General features: G+C 37.5%; 1 protein-coding gene across 1 annotated transcript in view; it reads right to left on the bottom strand.

The window, feature by feature from the left end:
- The window catches only part of LOC140156930 (armadillo repeat-containing protein 2-like), a 31,631-nt gene extending 12,135 nt beyond the window's left edge, over positions 1-19,496 (bottom strand). The window contains exons 1-8 of the mRNA XM_072179973.1: positions 19,347-19,496; positions 13,271-13,562; positions 11,541-11,637; positions 10,398-10,554; positions 5,391-5,583; positions 4,138-4,220; positions 2,591-2,689; positions 479-666 (exon numbers count right to left, since the gene is read on the bottom strand). Coding sequence (XP_072036074.1) covers positions 479-666; positions 2,591-2,689; positions 4,138-4,220; positions 5,391-5,583; positions 10,398-10,554; positions 11,541-11,637; positions 13,271-13,497 — 1,044 coding nt within the window. The 5' untranslated portion in view covers positions 13,498-13,562; positions 19,347-19,496. The remainder of the gene's footprint in view (positions 1-478; positions 667-2,590; positions 2,690-4,137; positions 4,221-5,390; positions 5,584-10,397; positions 10,555-11,540; positions 11,638-13,270; positions 13,563-19,346) is intronic.
- Between the last annotated feature and the right edge of the window lie 216 nt (positions 19,497-19,712).

The following is a 19,712-nucleotide window of genomic DNA, read 5'->3' as shown; positions in this document are numbered from 1 at the left end:
CTGGAAGGTTTGGATGGTATATAAATGTTATTGAGACATTTGATTGAATTTAGCTGTATAGGTGGATTGAAAAGGGGGCACTAACATATTTGTCATTTGAAATGTTACAGGGAGATATTATTACTAGAGAGGCACAAATTAAGTCAAATACAAGTTATCCACCCCACACCAAACTTGATTATATTGATTAGGCAAAAAAAAAAAGGTTTGTCTCAAAGCTCACGAGAAATTTAAAAACAAATGCGAAATGAGATTTCCCCGACTTTTTCATGGTATTTTGAGAAAAAAGTCTGATTTTCGCCGATTTTTTCTGGAAAAAAAAAAAAAAAAATGTTGAAATAAAAAAAATTTCTGCATTTCTTTTTTGTCAAATCGTGCGATTTTACATACGCGCGCGCAAGCTTTGAGACAAACCTTTTTTTTTGGCCTTGGAGGGTTAGACATACTCAGTTAACCTGATTTTCTGTTACCAACTTACAGCTAATATTAATCTTGCCGCTCGCAGTAGCACCCTAGGCTCACTCAGATCGGACAGCTTGAATATTGTTTTCAATGCCACGTTTCTCCTCTTTGCTGCTCTTCCAAGCATATTGCCTTCTTCTAAAGCATCATATAATTCATCACATGCCTTACATATGGCTTCTACTACAGGGGAATCTACGCTACCTGCAACAGAGAAATCAAGAAAAGAGAAAATGGTGATTAGTTGCTTAGTACTTGGGACTAGTTTGCATCTAACGTTTAACTCCACACAGCCTGTGATTGGTTATAATGAAAGACAGAGATAAAAAGAATTTATCGCATCTGACGTCATCTGTCAATCAAACTCTAGCATGGTTTGTTTACAAGTGTCGTGATGATGACTTGCTGAACGCGGTGGGATAGTAGGAAACTTTCTTTCGCGAAGGCACCATGTCAACAATGCCTAGAAAAGTTGATTTTTGCATTGTAAAAGTACGTAATTTTTCGCCATTTTATGGTATTCCTTTTCTCCAATCGGCACCAGATAAATCGGCCTTCCTTTTACGCGCTATTTAAAAATTCATCTGGTACCTTTATCAGGAGAAAAGCAATCACAGAAAATGACGAAAAATTATGCTACTTTTACCTAAGACGAAAACTTGTTAGATGGTTTTTATGTTTGAAGGTGCAAAACTACCAAAAGGGCACACTGTTTTACCACTGTATCCAAAAACTTCAATAACCATGACAAATCATAAACAAATCTGTTTCTGAGTTTGATTGACAAGTAGTATTTTTAATTCAGTCTCCGACTATAATTGTGACTGGTCACATCAAAAATATGTTTATGTTGGTAAAGTTAGTTTGTTTCGATGTCTTCATGTTCTTGGTGCTCTACTCTGGCTACTTGCACCTTTATCTATACCAGTACATTGTACCTACAATCATATCCAATATGGAGATTGGTCCAAAACTTGCAAATCATGGAAGAAAGTCCAGTTTTAGAAGCACAAGGAAACCAGAGGACCTGGAGAAAACTTCAGGCAGCAAGTATGGAGTGGAAACCAAATGAACATAAAAGTTGTCGGGAACAGCCAGGGCTCAAACCCGCGACCTTAGTGGTGCAAAGCCAGAGACAGAACCGCTTTGCTAAAATTTATATCAAGTCAACAAAATTGAAAAAAATTGAGTTATCACTGTGACTGTACTACTTCTGCCTATGAAGTTCTAAAGTGATGCAATGTTTTAAACACATATTTCTAACATACTCAGTTGTGTAGTCATGACATGATATTTTAAAAATTAAAGCCACAACAGTAAACTGGGGGTCAAACTGATCATGAATAGGTTAAGGGGGTACTACACCCCTGGCCAATTTTGTGCCTATTTTTGCATTTTTCTCAAAAATTATAGCGCATTGGTGACAATTAAGATATGCATGTTGTAGGGTAAAGGACTACAACTATTGCTTTTAAAATTCAGCAATTCAAGGCAAGTGGTTATTGATTTATTGATCAAATATTGGTTTTCCCTCATTTTTGACTGCAACTCCACAACTGCTGCCTGTGCCGAAATAAAATTTCCAGTGCAGTAGTTGTAGTCCTTGCCCCTATAATATACATATCTGACTTGTCACCAATGCGCTATCATTTTTGAGAAAAATGCAAAAATAGGCACAAACTTGGACAGGGGTGTAGTACCCCCCTTAAAGGAGCATCCTCTTTTTATGACATTTTCCAGTAGATATCCACTAAAAAAGCTTATTCCCAAAATTTCAGTTGATTCCGATTTTGCGTTTGCGAGTTATGCATTATTATGTGCATTGCATTGCTCCATAGACAATGTGTTGTAATTTCGTTCTGGTATACCAGAATGTAATTCAAATTTCACGATATTTTTGCTAAACGAATTAATCTGCAAGAAATTTTTTGTACATTAACATGTAGCCAGAGGTATCTAGTGGTACTAAAATCTCAACTTTGGGGATGATGCTGTGGATCACGAAATGCCCTTTTAAGGCACTACTAACTTGTTATACTCCATGCGCAAGGTGAAACTTACAAACTACAACTAGATTTTTCCAATTGGTGTATACAGTACATTTTACACCCCGTAATACATCTCTTACCTAAATGTGGAGGCAAAACCCTCTCTAATATTGGTGCTACTTTGGTATTCCAATATAAAGCTTCCTCTGCTGTTTCCTCCTCCCTCTTGGAACCACTCCCTGAAATAAAATGGAAACAAATACATAAGAAATAAACAACAAATACATAATTATGAGTTATAATGTGTGACTTTAGCTCTGATAGTTAAATCAAGGCACTATTAAGTTTGAATTGAATTGGGCCGAGCCGAGCCGAGCCGAGCCAAGCCGAGCCGAGCCGAGCCAAGCCCAGCCAAGCTGGGCTAAACTGAACTGAACTGAATTGTATTGAAATCTGAGTTTCACAATGGGTACCGTAACATTTTATCTCACATTTGAGGCACTATTGCAGAGCATATCTTAATGCATAACTTAATGCAGCTACAAGTTAGAACACAAAGAGGAGAACATCTTACTATAAATAGGCTAATGTTGTGTGTGTGTATGTATGTGGTTTCTGTAAAAGGCTCCGTCAGTTTCGATCCAAATGTCGCCAAATTCATACGGGAGATCGAGGAATATACGGGAAATTGCCTCGACTTTATTTGGTTGAAATTGGTCAAGAATTGGCTGCAAAAACAGTGAAAATATGGGTAAAAACGGGGTTTTTGTTATGAAAATCAGTTGTCAGCATGCGCGTCAATGCAGCTGGCAGGCAGCGCGCCGGTAGCCATGAGCGTAATGCGCACTTACGCCAATGCGCTACAGTAACGGCGCAGAGCCACGCGACTTGCGAGCCAGAGACCAGTGGACATGATAATACAGAAAGAAGGAAAAATAAATAAAAATTAAAGGGTAAAAAGGTACATGGACGGTCACGGGATTATGATAACGATGAACACGTCCGCATACACGCTATGTGAGGACATAAAAAAAAAAAATATGTGTGTTGTATAAACAAAATGAAGCGGTAGACCTACTATAAGGAAAACTGAAATTAACATGACAAAAGAGGTACGAGTAATAGGCCAACGGGTTAAAGTAACTATATTGAAGCGGAAGCGAAACAAAGAAGGAAAGAAACTAATCGGAAAATAAAAAAAAAAAGAAGCAAATAAATCAGAATGTAACAATAACAGATTTAGAAAAAAAAGATGGGAACGGGCTTAAATAAATAAATAAATAACATGGAAACGGAAAATCACAAGCTAGGCAGCAAATTTTTTTTATAAATGGGAACAAAATAGCCCCATGTACGTCGTAGAAGAAACTGAAAAGAAAGGAAAAAAAGGAAATGTAAGAAGAGACAGATTTATAATATAAATAAAATGTATCTTTTCGACGGATTCTACCTGTTCAGTAATTCTTCCTGTTATAGTGAACGCTCCCATTTACTCATCTAGCGGGGACCCGCGCGAAGCGCGGGTATCCCGCTAGTGTTTATAATATGCAGACAGGAGAGATGAAATCTGCTTTTAGAAAGGAAAACAAGTTTATAGTCCCTATTACAAAGTCACTCTAAAGCAGTGACAGAGAATTCTCTGATCAAGCCTTACAGTAACCGTCCTTACTATACAGCCATTACTTACCTGTGCGACTCCCTCTAGAGGCAGCTCTGTCGCTGACATAACCACTCTCACTACGACATGACCCACCACTACTTGCACGTTCCCTGCATATTACAAGATCAAGATTAAGACTATTAGTCGATGCAAATAGAACCATCAATGAATGCTATGTCAAGGGGAGGGCGAGTTAGCGCAGCGCAGCGGTAGTTCCTCGCTTTGCACCACTGAGGTCCCGGGTTCAAGCCCGGTAGCGGCCCAAGGACTCATGTGCACTTGGTTTATCCCGATTCCATGCTCGCTCTCGCAGGTTTTCTCCGGGATCTCCGGTTTCCTCCTGTATCGCAAAAATCGGTGATTAGTTGTTTGGTTATCAAAAACTTCCTTCACCCAATGGAATTTGGGGAGCTGCACAGATAATTGGTGGATGTTACAATCTAAATGCGGATAGGTGTGCGCCGTTCGGCAGCAACCTAGTTGATGCGATCTGATTGTGATGATTCACCTTGCAGCGAAATTACAGCGCTTTGAGTCCTCTAAGATCTGGAGAAAGGCGCTTTATAAATCCAAAATTTATTTATTTATTATTTAAAAGCAGGAGGACCAAGTAATTTGGGGCACACACTTTTGAGAGACCTAGTAAATTTCAATATTATGCAATAACTAGATAACAATTCAAATACATGTTTAATGCTGACCTTATCTTTCTCAACTATTTGACATAAATTTGGCCTGTTGAGAAGCAATAAATAATTTTAGCATACAGACAAGGGGAAAGGGCATACCGCAAAGATTCGCCTAATGGCGCTATGGGCTGCCTTGACCTAACTGGAATTTTAGGCACAATCTAAAATAGCCCTCACGTAAAATCCCACCAGCAAATAAGGGCACATACCCTTAATTCATGTTGGGATTTTTAGAGGAGGCAGCTCTCTATCTGTACATGAAATTTATGCCTCGGCAAAGGAGCATATGTGCACCATTAGGCAAACTGTCACAGTATATTAAGAATAACTACTGCTACCCAAGGGAATAGGATGAGGGTTAGGGTTAGGATTATGGTCAGGGTGGAGACACCCATAATATTCCAAAACTGTTCTGCCATTTCTATTAATAAAAAATATGGAAAATTACCACCACTGGAGCAGATTATTATCACACAGCGAATTTAGGAGAGCGTAAGTTGGGACTTTCTTGACACACACAGTAACAAAAACCAATTTAATAATAATTTTCGCCAATATATAAGATGAACAAGAAACCTCAGTCTATCACACCTTTGACCTGGGGGATGTAATGTCCCAGCTGATGATGACCTTTGGTTACTCTCTTCCCCATTATGTTGCAGCTCCAGCCTGGTTCTTTCCTTAGGTCCACTATGTACTCTCCTTGACTGAGATTCCTCTGGTGAGGTTGGTGGCTTGGTTGGCATTGAGTTCTGCCTTACTAAAGGCGGCGGAAGTACTTGAGCTAGAAAAATAAAAGAAGAGAATTATCAAAGATGACAATTAATGGAATGCAATGATAATCACTTGAGCTGAAAAAGATACAAGCAATGCAAGACATTACTCAGCCTACATGATAACAGTCATGCAGCAGCAAAATAATAAAATCATTAGCAAGTGATACCAAGTGGGATAAAATCTAACAATTAAATTTGCTCTTCAAAAAATTGTAATACAAGATGTGTACTTCTTTTGTGAACCGAGCGTGTAGCATGAGGCATTCAACCGAGCGTGTAGCGTGAGATGAGTTGCCCTGTTCTCAACTTTTTCTGGTACTAAAACACAGACACACATTCTTATACACATACTCTCCCACCCCTACACCCCATGCACAAACATCTTTACACCCTCAAATTCTGATAAATATGCCTACCATTAACCAACAGAAAGAAAATATCTTACACGACATCAATATTACTTAGCATCAAAGATTACAATGTGCAAAGGAAGCAAGCTGGACTCCTTGTCAAATAATTATAATCATAAATCAAATTGAATTAAAGTTGATTGCCAATACTTCATAATATTGTAGCCATCATACTGGACCACACTCATATAAATAGAAATAGATGTGTAAATGAATCTTTGACAGTTAAGCAATATATGCTGCAATCATAGCATGTGTATCACAGATTCAAGATAGGAATTGAAGTACTCCCAGAATGCTTTATGATCTTATGCTCCCACATCCAATGGGGATTTTGAAGATGTGGTCTACTGACTATATAAAGTAGCTTTTAAAATATTATTATTCATTTTCAATCATTAAAAAATTTGCTTGGTAAATATAAGAGGCATTGCGATGCTGCTTTCCCAGCTTGATTTGGAATCAACTCAGAATCAATGATTTAGGCCAGTTGGTAATTATGCTGATTCTAAATCAAACATGTCTTCCATAGTCGCTCCCTTTAAACACTAATAGGAATATGAAATTGGTCCAGAAGATGAAATTGGTCCAGAAGATGAAATTGGTCCAGCAACAAATCCCCTATATGACTTTCATCCATTTTGGACTCAAGAATCTGCCTAAGCCACCACCTGCAAGTTTTGGTGGTCGCAGATCAATAGGTCAAAAGTCGTATGAAACTTTAATGTCTTTCCTACAACCCCCTCCCCCTCCCCAGAACATCACATCATCTGTTCTTCCCCATTCCACTTAAGTACTCTTAGCATTCTTGATACTACATACATGTAAATGTATGCCAACCTATTTTTGACCATCCTTCTCCTCCAAATGGAAAATCTAGCTTCCCTCTCACATCCACACCCCAGCAAAACTGGAATACATGTAGAGTCCAGTGCATTGTGGTATTCTGATCAATCTTATGCACATCTTAAACCTACTATTATGAAGCTAAGGTAGATGGTAAGTAATTTAAAGGCCAAGGGCAAGCCTGCATTTTTCACACAATGGTAAAAGTAACTCTACTGTTAAATCCAATCTTCAAATTCAAATAAAAAAATATTGAGGCAGTCGACATTATTCATGCAATATGTTTTAAGATCTCAGCATGTTTTGGGGAAAATATTGTTAAATAAATATTATATTATTACCTAGTTGATGGGCTGCAATTTGCGGAAAAGCTAACGAAATGTAGAAGAAATTGAAAATGTACAAAAAAATTGAATATGTCTCTCAACCATTTCTCAAAATCAACTGCACCTACAGACTCATTTGATTCATCACTTATAATTCCTCTAATTGAATTCAAGGTCAGTTAACGGCGGGTGGAATAAAGGAAATTATTGGATTTATATTGGTCTATTATACGCAAGCAATAACCATTCAATAAAATCAGGGCAAACCACATTTTCACTTAATTAGTGCCCAGGCACTTTATGTCAGTTTTTCGTGGAAGGGGGCTTGTAAAAATTGATGAAATGAAAGTAAAAATTTGGATGAATTATTGAATTAAACAATAAATATATACAGTGTATCCCATTCAAAATCATCATGACCCTATGTTAATTTTTATTTATACATTTCAAAGAATTTCTCATGCCAGTGCATTGAAAAAGGGGTGCTTAGACAATTGTCACTTGAAACATTGGGAAAGGAAAGTGGAGGAACAGTAAAATACACTTCATTATTAGTGCCTGGGTACTATACAAAATAATTTCAAGAGGACATATATTTTTTACTTTGCTCTGGAATTCAAAATTGAAATTTTCCAAAATCACAATAACAGAAATAAGAATGGTAAACAAACATGTGTCACTCCCATTGTCATTGAAAATCAATGTATGTTATAAATCCACATTAGTTAGGGTCCTCCAAAAATATTAATCTAATGAAAATCTGCCAAAATACAATAAAAAATAAGTAAAATACATTCAGCAGAAAAAAAGGATATAATTTACTTTTAAAAAATAAAGAGGACTTTAAATATGACTTTGAACTTGAAGTACAATGATGCAAATAAGAACAACAATATGTGACACGATCAAGGGGAATGAGTTGGATGTCGCTAACATTGATTTTGAGATATTGACAAAGAAAGTGTTAAAATTCTTTTGTTTTCAGCGATTGATAAAGTGACGTAACTTTGCAAAGAAAAGTCATATCAACTTGGGGTTTTCAGTTTCTGAAAGCTCTAAATGTCCTTTTTAGAAACATATGTAAAACTCATTTTCGACAGGGTCGACATGCGACTCATTCGCCTTGATCATGTCACATATGTAGACAGGGTTGCCAAAAAATTTCAGACCAAATCGCGGGTCAAATAATCATAAAGACGCCCAATTTTTCTCTTTACCATTGGTTTCTATGGGGCAGGAAACTATCGCAAGTCGTGGGAGCCAATGTTGAAAAGTCGCCCAATTTTTTTCTTAACCATTGGTTTCTATGGGACAGGAAATTGTCAAAAGTCGCAGGAGAATCTTCAAAAGTCGCCTAATTGGGCTACCAAATCGGGGGTTTGACAACCATGTATGTAGAGCTATCTGCATACACACACACTTGCACAAAACACCCAACAAATGGTAACATGTGGTAAATGCGGTTAATTATTTACCAACATTGATTGACAACAGTTATTGCACCAAATCAAATATTGATTGACAGTTGTTGCACAAAAGAAAAATTGTTGCCATCTATTGATTTGGCTTAAATCTAATTAAACTTGATTGTCTGGTCACAGTTAATAGGCTAGGTCAGTCATTAAGGAAGAAAGACTGAAAGCAGAACTAATGAGTGTCAACAGGCAAAGTGGGTGCGATGGGGTGGGGTGTCTTTGTATGACTGGGTGTGTCTGCTGAATGTTTGTGTGTGAGCTGAAAGACAAGTAAATGTATGACATTGAAACGTAATAAAACACTTTTCAACCACATACTGTTAATGTGCTGTATACTTCATGAAGGGCATTTATTGTCAACAATATTTTGTACCAAGTTAAGGGATCTGGAATGAGAGTTTTGAGCATTTCGACAGTATTTTTTGTGGGACATGAGAGCACATCAGACATATCGAATTGCATTCTGAATACGAAGAATGTCTTTCCGATATCAAATAATTTTGTTTTTTGAAATTCACGATATAATACAAATTTTACAACAAATTATTAAAATTTGATATTTTTCACATTTTTTATAACAGACCTCAAAGTAAATTTTATAAATCTAATGATATATTCTTAAAGTGTATGTAGCTGGGAGGAAAAGCCGACGATCAATTAACAAATTTGACCTTTCATATTAAAGATATGGATTTTTTCCCCAAATTTTTTGGGGTGTTTTTGGGAAAATACGAAAGGTCAAAATTTTCAATTGATCGTTAGCTTTTCATCCCACCTACATACACTTTAAGTATATATTATCAGATTTATAAAATTTACTTTTAGTACTGTTAAATATCAAAAATATCAATTTTTAATCATTTGCCATAAAATGTGTATTACATTGCAAATTTCAAAAAATGAAAATTATTTGATATCAGAAGGACATTCTTCGTATTCATAATGCAATTCGATATGTCTGATGTGCTCTAATTGCCCACAATAAATACAGTCCAAACGTTCATACCCCATCCCTTAAGGGAACTGTCTGATGCAAATGATTGGACTACAAAAGTGATCTATCTATCAGCGATGCCCACAAAGGAGAAAAATAAATTTTGTCGTTGGGCAGGAGAAACATCCTATGTGTCTTTGGCCCCTGAACATGTTTAAAGCAAATCCTCGTATGTAACCTGTTGGCGGTTTTGGTTTAAACATGTTCAGGGGCCAAAGACACATATGAGGTTTTTCCTGCCCAATGACGATTTAGAATAGCTTAAAAGTAAAGGATAAGTCATTAAAATTGTCATTAGGTGTTTTCATATATGAAAAATATTGGCAAAAGGAAGAAAAATGGCAGTGTTGATAAATGAAGCTCCATTCAGCTGCATGTAGGTGTCCATAGAGACAAACTGCTCCAACATTTGACTAAAATGTGACCTTTTATTTGGTTGTGTTTGGTCTTATCCATTGCAGGGTATGTTAGCAAAAATTAGAACATTTGACACTACACAATCAAATTGCTTGTTCACTTGCATTTTGATATAAATTGCTCTTCTGTCAATAGTTTTCAAACATTTGATATAGTATACATTATGATAGTCTTGGCCAGCCTTATCAGTGCTTGCTTTGTAATTTTTGGCAGGCAAGGATGACATTGAATATCTGTTCAATACTTTGCTTCACTAAGTCATGAAATTAATAGCAGATCTACATAGCTAGGAATGATGCAGGGCAATTTCAGGTCAAAAAAATTCAAACAAACTGTTTCTATTCAAACACTTACTGATTCCTTCCTGGCTGACAGCATTGATCAACTTAGCTCTCTGTCGTCTGGATCCTGATCCTGGACGTTTTGTTACAATAGAGGGCGGTTTGGGGAGCTTTGGTACTGCATCACCACCTGGAGGTGATACCGGTCCTGGTGGTGGCAGGTTTGGAGTCTAACAGAAGAAATGAAAGAATAATAAAGCAACATAACTTTTAATACTTAAAATACCAGTTGGTTTTGTGCTACAAGAAGAAACCAATTTGTAACACCCAAGTATTGTTTTAGGTTTTGGCACATTAAAACTTTGTGTGAAAAAATCTTAAGTTTAGCTATATTCCCAATACTTTACGCTGAATATGAACTCAATGTTCCCAATTCCAAATTCAGTTTTTATGCATTTTTTTCAGTGCTAAAGCCTCCATTCCAGGCCAATCGGAACCGCTACGGACAGTACGGCCATGGCCATACCACTTTTCAGCCTAAAAAACAGTCCATATTTCACCTCATGAATATAATATTCTTACCATTGTACTCATAAACATTCAATATTTGTATAATATTGTATAAATATGATAACTTTATAGTTTCGGTGATTTTTGAATGGTTGATTTTACATTTTATTTTATATTTTGAGGTGTGACTTACGAATTTAGTATCGCATGTACTGCAATCGAGTCTTAACATGAATTGGTAACATTTTATGGTTGATCATTTTGTTTCGAATGTCCTAGTTTTGAAGTTTAGTCCTATTAACTTACCGTTGAAATTTTACTTTTCATTTTCAAAAGTGCTTGGGCTTCCAGGTGGCTTTTCCCCCTTGAACCCCCAGACCCCCAATGTGGGCCGTACCACTTTTATTAATTTGCTTCTGACGGGCCTGCTCCATTCTTTAAGTTTCATTCCAAATCAGTTCCTAAAAAACTTCCTGCTTGTTCCAGATTAATTCTTAAGACCCCTGTTCTGACTCACTGAGTGTTGCACTCCATGTCATATATATCCAAACCCCAAATCTACGCCACACACCTCTACCAAAAGTTGAGGCCCTAACCGCCAACCCCAAAATGAGGATATTAATCATCAAACTCCTCATTACCTTACCATTATAAATAAAATAGATACAGTACCCTGAAAAGAGTTTTGTTCATGTATGTAACTTACCATTTCAAGTGGTGCCAGGCGTTTGCCTGACACTGGTCTGCCTGTATCTCTGGATGAAGGCCTGGAGTCATTCCCGTCCAAGTGACGAGCACCAAGACTGTAACACAACAAAATACATTTATTGCTGCAAGATTTTTTCATGACTTGTTAGTGCTACTCTGTTGCAGTTGCTTGTGAACATACTTACTCAAATTTCATTTTGTAATCATTATTTAATAGCCTTCATTTGGGTAACAACAGGCTTGAATTATAGACGTGGAGCCATTCTGACATTCCAGAATTGCACACACATGTACCGTAACTAGCGCCCTCTCCTAATAAGCACCCCTACCATGTGACAAGCTATAGAAAAATTATCAAATTCGTGGACATCATGGAACATACTCTCTGCGTGGCTGTGCGTAGTAAGCAGTTGTACGCAGATAGCCTCGCTAATATGGACGCGTGAGAGTAGCGTTATGCTGCGTGTAGTTAGCATGATTAGTCGGCGGAGTAACAAGCGTAGTTGAATGTTCCACGATGTCCACGAATTTAACATTTTTTCTATAGTGTATTAAGCTTTTCTTTTGCCTCAATGCCTCCACCTTGAGGCGTATCATGTTGAATGTACCCAACCAAGTTTCATGCCCATACGACGGTTTTTAGTAATTTGACCTCAGATGACCCCTATGTGAACCCAGATGACACCAAAATGTCCATCCAAAAATTTAACTTTAAATGTTGACTGTATCCACCAAGTTTCATGCCCATTGAAAAGTTATTTGACCTCAGATGAACCCGGATGACCCCAAAATGACCTTCCAAAATTTAACTCTAAATGTTAACTGTAACCACCAAGTTTCATGCCCATACAAGTTTTTAGTAATTTGACCTCAGATGACCCGTGTGAACCTGGATGACCCCAAAATGACCATCCAAAAATGTAACTTTAAATGTTTATTGTACCCACCAAGTTTCATGCCCATACGACAGTTTTAAGTTATTTGACCTCAGATGACCCCAAAATGTCCTTCCAAGAATTTAACTCTAAATGTTGATTGTACCCACCAAGTTTCATGCCCATACGACAGTTTTAAGTTATTTCACCTCAGATGACCCCTGATGACCCCAAAATGACCGTCCAAGAATTTGACTCTAAATGTTGACTGTACCCACCAAGTTTCATGCCCATACGACAGTTTTAAATTATTTGACCTCACATGACCTCTGTGACCCCAGATGACCCCAAAATGACCTTCAAAAAAATTTGGTTCTAAATGTTTACAGTACCCACCAAGGTTCATGCCCATACGACGGTTTTTGCTAATTTGACCTCAGATGACCCCTAGATGACCTTGGGTGACCTTGACCCACTAACCAAACCTACTGGAATTTGAAGACCGCCAACGACCATCCCCCCACCAAATTGCATCACTGTACATCTTACCAGTTACGAGAAATTGCACCCGCAAGCTCGGACGGACAGATGGACGGACGGATGGACGGACGGACGGACAACCAGGAAACATAATACCTCCGGTGGAGGCATAAAAATTCAATGTCAACTCAAAATATTGGAGAAATATGCTCACTAAACATTGAGAAAGTACGCAATTTAATTCCCATTCACACGCGTGGGAAACTGAAAGTGCATAATCAGCCCCTTAGTAAGAGTAATATCAACAGGTTATACTTCCCCTCTTGATCAAATGACATTTTCAAAAGAACAAAAAATGCTACAATAAACCAACCTGAATGACGATGGTGGTCTTTCATGACCTGCTCTTTCACCAAAGAATGTCCTCCTGTCATCCTTGGGTGTGTGTGGTCTATTGGTGCGTAGGGTTCTCAGCGATGAGCGAGCCTCGTTTATGATGTCCGAACTAGTGGCTTTATCTGCTGGTTTCTCATAAAACGCTCTTTCTGCTGGTTTACGCTTTGTAGGTTTCGTGGGCACTCTGTTCATGGAACTTGCCATGCTAAGCTTTATTCAAGCTTCAATGTGGTGGCATGATATAAAACACCTGTAGTTCACAATTCACTCTGAAATAGGGAAAAACAAAAAAACATTTTGTCCAATGAATCTTGTGTGGTATCAGTACATTCATGTAGTGTGCACCATTTTCAGCAAGATTGCTGCAGGATAGTTATCTGCGAGAGGTTCTTCTGTTCTCCAGCGAGTCCCATTCATGGGTTTTCAAAATATTTGTAACTGTTCCAGGGGTGCGAGATGAATAGTCATTGAAGACAAAGCGACCAGATTTAGGACATGAATAAAAATTTCTCTTGATGAAACCCAGTGTCCGGTTTGCCTTTGCTGATATCTGTTGAATATGGTTCTTTCCAATTGAGTTTGTTGGTAATGAAGACACCTAAATAGGAGTGGCCATCCGTTTCATTTAAAACAGAGTCACCGAGTTTGTATTCAAAGTGTGTTGGGTTTCTGGAGTGTGCGAGTCTCATTATGAAACACTTTGAGGGGTTGAAACTAGGGATGGGTTATTCCGTTTATTTTCCTAAACGTTTAACGCATCAGTGATGCGTGCGTTTAACGTACTAACACGCATTGATCCAGCCCTGTCTGGCGGCAAGATTTCATGAATATACAATAGGTACGGTGCACCTCACAAAACCAGAATTTCCAACAGAATATGTTAGTATCGATGGTGCCGTACATAAGGTAAAATTCGCGATGTCAAGGGGGCGCAGCACTAATTCAGCGCCCCATAGGATAACGTGTGAATTCGGCCTACTTCAAGCGCCATTTCTGGCGTCCCTGCAATACTTGGCAAAATAAATTTGGTATCAAATTAAAGCTCTGTTTCTCTAGTTTCCAAAACTTTTGTCGGCATATATCGATGACCATTGACTTTTTTCGCTATTTTACGGTGCAAAAAAAAGAGCTAAAAATATACTAACCTCACCACTCACATTTCAAAATCGGGTTTTCTCTTAATCCGCCACAGAGAATTGCTTTTGAGATCAATTGTCCACTTTTTTTCTGCATGTTATCATTAAAGACACTTGTCGAATTCATATGAGCCAATATTGAGTGATTTAAAGTGAACATGTCGGTAGATATGGTCGCTACAATCTCATATTCACTATGGACTATATTAGCCGAATTTCGTTGTTACATAAAATGCGGAGTGATTTAGTGTTGGGCCCTCTCAACAGCCCAAACATGTCAGAAACTATGGCTATGTATTATTTAAATGTATTAGTGTTAAATATAAATGAATGTTTTGAGCAAGTTTCATGTAAGTTCTTAAGGTCGTCTTCAGATTTTGTTACTTTCAACCGTTGATTTAATAGCATTGAAATGACTTGTGTGTTACACGTTTACCACAATCCACCAAAAAACATTGACAACGTAAAGAAAGCAGCAAGTTTAAAAAGCCCCCACCTCGGCTCACTTTTTGAAAGTTGGTCCCATTTGTCATGTTTTGTAAAAGATACTGATTTAAATAATTATCAACTTAAAACATTTCCAGAAGTGTTATGTATCTTTAATGTGCCGATGCGATATTAAGTTTTTAGCATTATTCTATATATGTTTTGTTTTATAATAATTATTAAGTTCATGATCAATGATTGAACGAATAACAAGTATGCATGTTAATGACAATGGTGCTATTGTTTAAACGTTAAAAACACCGATTCGCTGTTGATATTCAAAATAGGACCAAGTTTCAAAAAGTGAGCCGAGGTGGGGGCTTTTTAAACTTGCTGCTTTCTTTTACGTTGTCAACGTTTTTTTGGTGGATTTTCTTTCTTTTTATGAATGTAGCCAAGCAGCTCTAAGCTTGGAAAGTCATCGGGTTACGAAATACTCCATAAAACGAAAAATAGATGTTTGAAATGATGTTATCCTTGATTTATGACAGTAAATACTTTAATAAAACTTTATCAGCCGTTTATTTTTAAAACTTGCTGGTCACAGCTACCGCGTGACTGTAATGTTAATAGGGATACATATACATTTTAATATACTTTAATTATTCAAGGCAACTAAGAAAATATCAACAACACATACCCAATGTTGACGATGCCAGCGAGACACAGAGTCAGTCCGATTTACTTCAAATTGAAACTGAGAAATGCGCATATATGTAGCAAGGCTTATACTACGGAAGCGTCTAAGTCCCCGGAGTAGGTGTCCAATGCCTTAACCATTAGACCACAGGACTCGGCTGTTAAATAGAGTGTCGATGTACAATATTTATTATATGAATTGATGTGTCGTCCGAAAAGAACAAAAGAATTGTGAAAAACTTGATTTTTTGGCGAATGGGGTTGAATTTGTATGTACGGTATTTCAGAAATTGCTAGGGTATAATTGGAAGTGAATCTGAAAAAGTAGTGTGAAGGTGATAACCAGGTAGACCTGTAGCAGTGTCTAAAAATTCTGGATCAGTATGATTTGCCACTAATTTTCGCTATGAAATACCGCGTGAAATGGAAGCAAAAATTTGTTTATTACGAACAATGATTGACTGTAGGATTGGTGGCCCTTTTTGAATTAATGAGTTGTCAATATATTACACCTGGGACTATAAATAACATTTAGCATGGATTTAGATACATTTTTTACCCAGCGAAAAATAACATCGAACAATAGAAGTCAAGTGATTTAATGTTAGGTGTAAATATAGTCTCGCGGGAGCATCTGTTATTAGTCTTCTTTATCAGTCTTTTTTTTTTAAACTTGCTGGTCACGGCTACCGCGTGACTCTAATTGCTAAACGTTTAACGGATCATGCATGCGTTTAACAGTACATGCGTTTAACGTTCCCATGCCTAGTTGAAACTCCAATGTAGTAACAGCATTCCTTGCCCCTATACATAACTTTTGTTACCAGTGTGTTATTATTTTTTGAGAAAAATGCAAAAATAGTCACAAATCAAGGTGTAGTACGTACCACCTTAATTTCATAAAGTTTCTCTATTTTGTATTATTGTTATCGGTGGTACACATTTTTGTAATCACTAGAAACATGATGAGGTTATCCGTAAATTTCCATTATTTACCACATCCTCTACCCCTACAACTAAGAAAACTGCTGATTAGGATCAGCAGGGGATGTCAGACATTTTGAGATAATTGACTTTTTTATAAAAATAATGAAAGTTTTGGTCAAATCGAAAATTATGTGATGCGGGCAGTCAATAGGAAACTAACAATCGAGTTCCATTAGCCTAAACTTGTATGGCTCAAAATTCGGACCGCTCGCCATTAAGTTTACTGATTCTGTGTTTTGAAATTTGTTGGCGTTTTTATGATCCCTGATTTCCGATCGATTATTTTAGCTTGTCACGTCACGTGCATGACGCTGGTGGGTACCAGCCAAACTTCAGAATAAAAACACGATCGCCGATAACGATGTGATATGGGACTTACATAGAATTACACAGAGATATTTCTTGCCAAAATTTGACCATTTCTAGGCAAGTTGGCCCTACTTAGTCTGCGTTATGTGAAAGGACAGTCTTTTTAAGTAATTGTATATGTGCAATGCTTTTGATGTTTTGGGAGCCTGGGAGGTATCCGAATAAAACAATGACGGAGCCTATTCTTGACTGTGTACTATTCCTTCACCACACTGCCGTACAGTAATAGTCTTATTATACGAATTACGATGGACAGATAGTATCATCAGTTTGTGAATGAGGGCATCGTGTAAGTTACTAAGCAAACTCAGGGCTGGGCGATTTTTTGGACATCGGTACATCTACACTCAGTAACACATCAAGATCAAGAAGTATCTAGTTCCAGTAACTGTAACTCAGTAATCTTTATTTAACATTATGACATTAATTACTGGGCCCCGGGGGGCCCCTCAAATATAATGATGTAAGCATGCGTGACCAAAAAAATGTGTGAAAAGGGGTGTTTTTTCCTTGTTGGGAGCGTTACAAGCGTGACGCGTTAAGGGGGCAAAAAACGGTGATTTTCATGAAAAGGGATTGTTTTAAAATCGTTTGCAACGCATTTAGGGTACCGGTACCATTTTAATCCGCTTTTCAAATCTGCTGAAAATCCGATTCCGAAAAAATTTATTCCAGTGTCGTATAAATGTTTAAAGCATTCTCCAAACACTAGAGTGTCACTATGTTACCGGTATGCAAATATATTTCACGACGTGTTACATGTGATTTAACTATGGCCTCGTACTTCTATGTAAAATACCGTTTTGATTAAAAAACATGCATATTAATTAATGACGTCATGAATATAAATGTTGCTTGAATTGTGATCATGATGGGTATATAGTTCAGTGGACAAACGGGGAGACGAAAATATATGTATTTCAAAAAGATTTTCAGGACCTTTATAGATTCCTCACATTATTTACTACTTCTGCTGGTTGATTTGCGAGTTTCCTCTTCTCTGGATTACTTTAGAAATTATATTTGCAGTAGAAAGCATGAAAAGGAAAACGATATCGGGACACAATAATCAACTTTAGGTGCCGAATTCGGAACCAAATACGATGCGAATACTGCTTAACGTTGCCTCTGGATAAATTACACTGAATATTGGTTCGGGATATTGGTATTTTATATTCTCACAAAACTACTTTACGAGAATCCAATCAGATTCATGTAACAAGCTACGAATCTGAAGGCCTCATGAATTCATTGTGTCATTATTTATATTTTAAAGTGGTACGGTATGGATACCGGAGTGGGGTATATCCGGAAGGGGTAGACTTGTAAAGTGGGTCAAATTTAGACAAAAACTTGTCAAAATTAGATGAAAACTTGTTTAGATTAGGGGGTCAAAATTAGACAAAAACTTGTTTAGGGGGTCAAATTTTTTGGGAAAGCGTGTTTAAAACTTGCTTAGTTAGGGGGTCATTTTGCTCACAGAGGAAAACTTGTTTAGGGGGTGTTCGAAAAAAATTTGGTCACGCATACGTACACTCTCATATTTGAGTGCCCCCCCCCCCCCGGGTCCTGGGCCCCGTCCCGGGCCCAGTCACACTCATGGCTATGCCAGTAAAATGTCAGTATCATGGTATAGGTATCCCAGGCAAACCTTAGTTAACACATTTGCTAGTCAGCGAAATTCGCAGAGACCGGGGCCCAAACACAATGCATATATTTACATAGAAATTTGAATTTTTTTCGAGAACAGGTCAGTGAAGGAAACCTACATAAATATGTTTTCTATACTTCACTTGACCCAAATATATGATTTTTATGGTGATAATCAAGTCGCACATGGAATTTTAGAGGATTTTGATAGCAGTTCCATTAAAAAAAGCTGCTATCGCCATGAGACTAAGATCTAGAAACACCCCTAAATGCCGTTTTGGGGAATTTTGCTAGCAGAATCTTTTTGATGAAAGTCAATCTTTGACAAGATGTAACTTTGTTAAACGGAAAGTGCTATGACAAAAATGTTTTCAGTTTTGGCTTTCTTTACTCAAGGGCTTTAATTTGATATGTAAAATGATGCAGTTTGATGGCAAATTTGAATTCACCTAGCATACCTACATGGTATGCAGGTACATGTACCGTACCGTATATCATATTCATATGTACCGAAGTTCAAAATACATTTCGAGTCATTGACATTGTACCGGTACAAATTATCGGTACATAGTCATGAAGAAATGGACAACGCAAGCGTACGGTAAAGCCTAAAGTTACTATGTACACTAAAGAAAGATTGTAGCGTTAAGGAGTATTCAAGCAGAAGCAGAAGCAGAAAGGGCCAAATGTTAAATCATGATAATGTAAATCATATTCATGAAATTGGCCATAAATCTCAAGATCTTTGCAGCCGTTAGCACAATTAGTCAAGTGATAAAAGCTTACCATTTCGCAGACTTTGAAGGGACAATATCTTCCTACATGTGTATCCGAGTGAATTTCTGATGATAAGCACTTGAATCAGTGTCTTTATGCCATTATTTCATGAACAAAATCAGCATTCAAGCTTCCTAAATCCTTGACTACGGGAAGCTGTTGTGCTGCCCTCACCGGTGACACAGAGAAAGTAAATATTAGTCTTCGGTGCCAATCGTTTTCGATTTGCGCACCTAATTTTTTCACTTTTATGACCGGACCCAGGCGGAACCCGGGGACGGCTGGGGTTAACTAGCCTGAATCCTTCTGGCCTCTAATGGCGGCGCCTTTTTTACCCACAATCCTTCACGTTGCCTTATCCTTCTGGCCTCTAAT

The sequence above is a fragment of the Amphiura filiformis genome, chromosome 7, assembly GCF_039555335.1.
Source record: "Amphiura filiformis chromosome 7, Afil_fr2py, whole genome shotgun sequence".
NCBI classification, from domain to species: domain Eukaryota; kingdom Metazoa; phylum Echinodermata; class Ophiuroidea; order Amphilepidida; family Amphiuridae; genus Amphiura; species Amphiura filiformis.
Note: the sequence above shows the minus strand (reverse complement) of the source record. Positions and strands in the feature narration are given on the sequence as shown.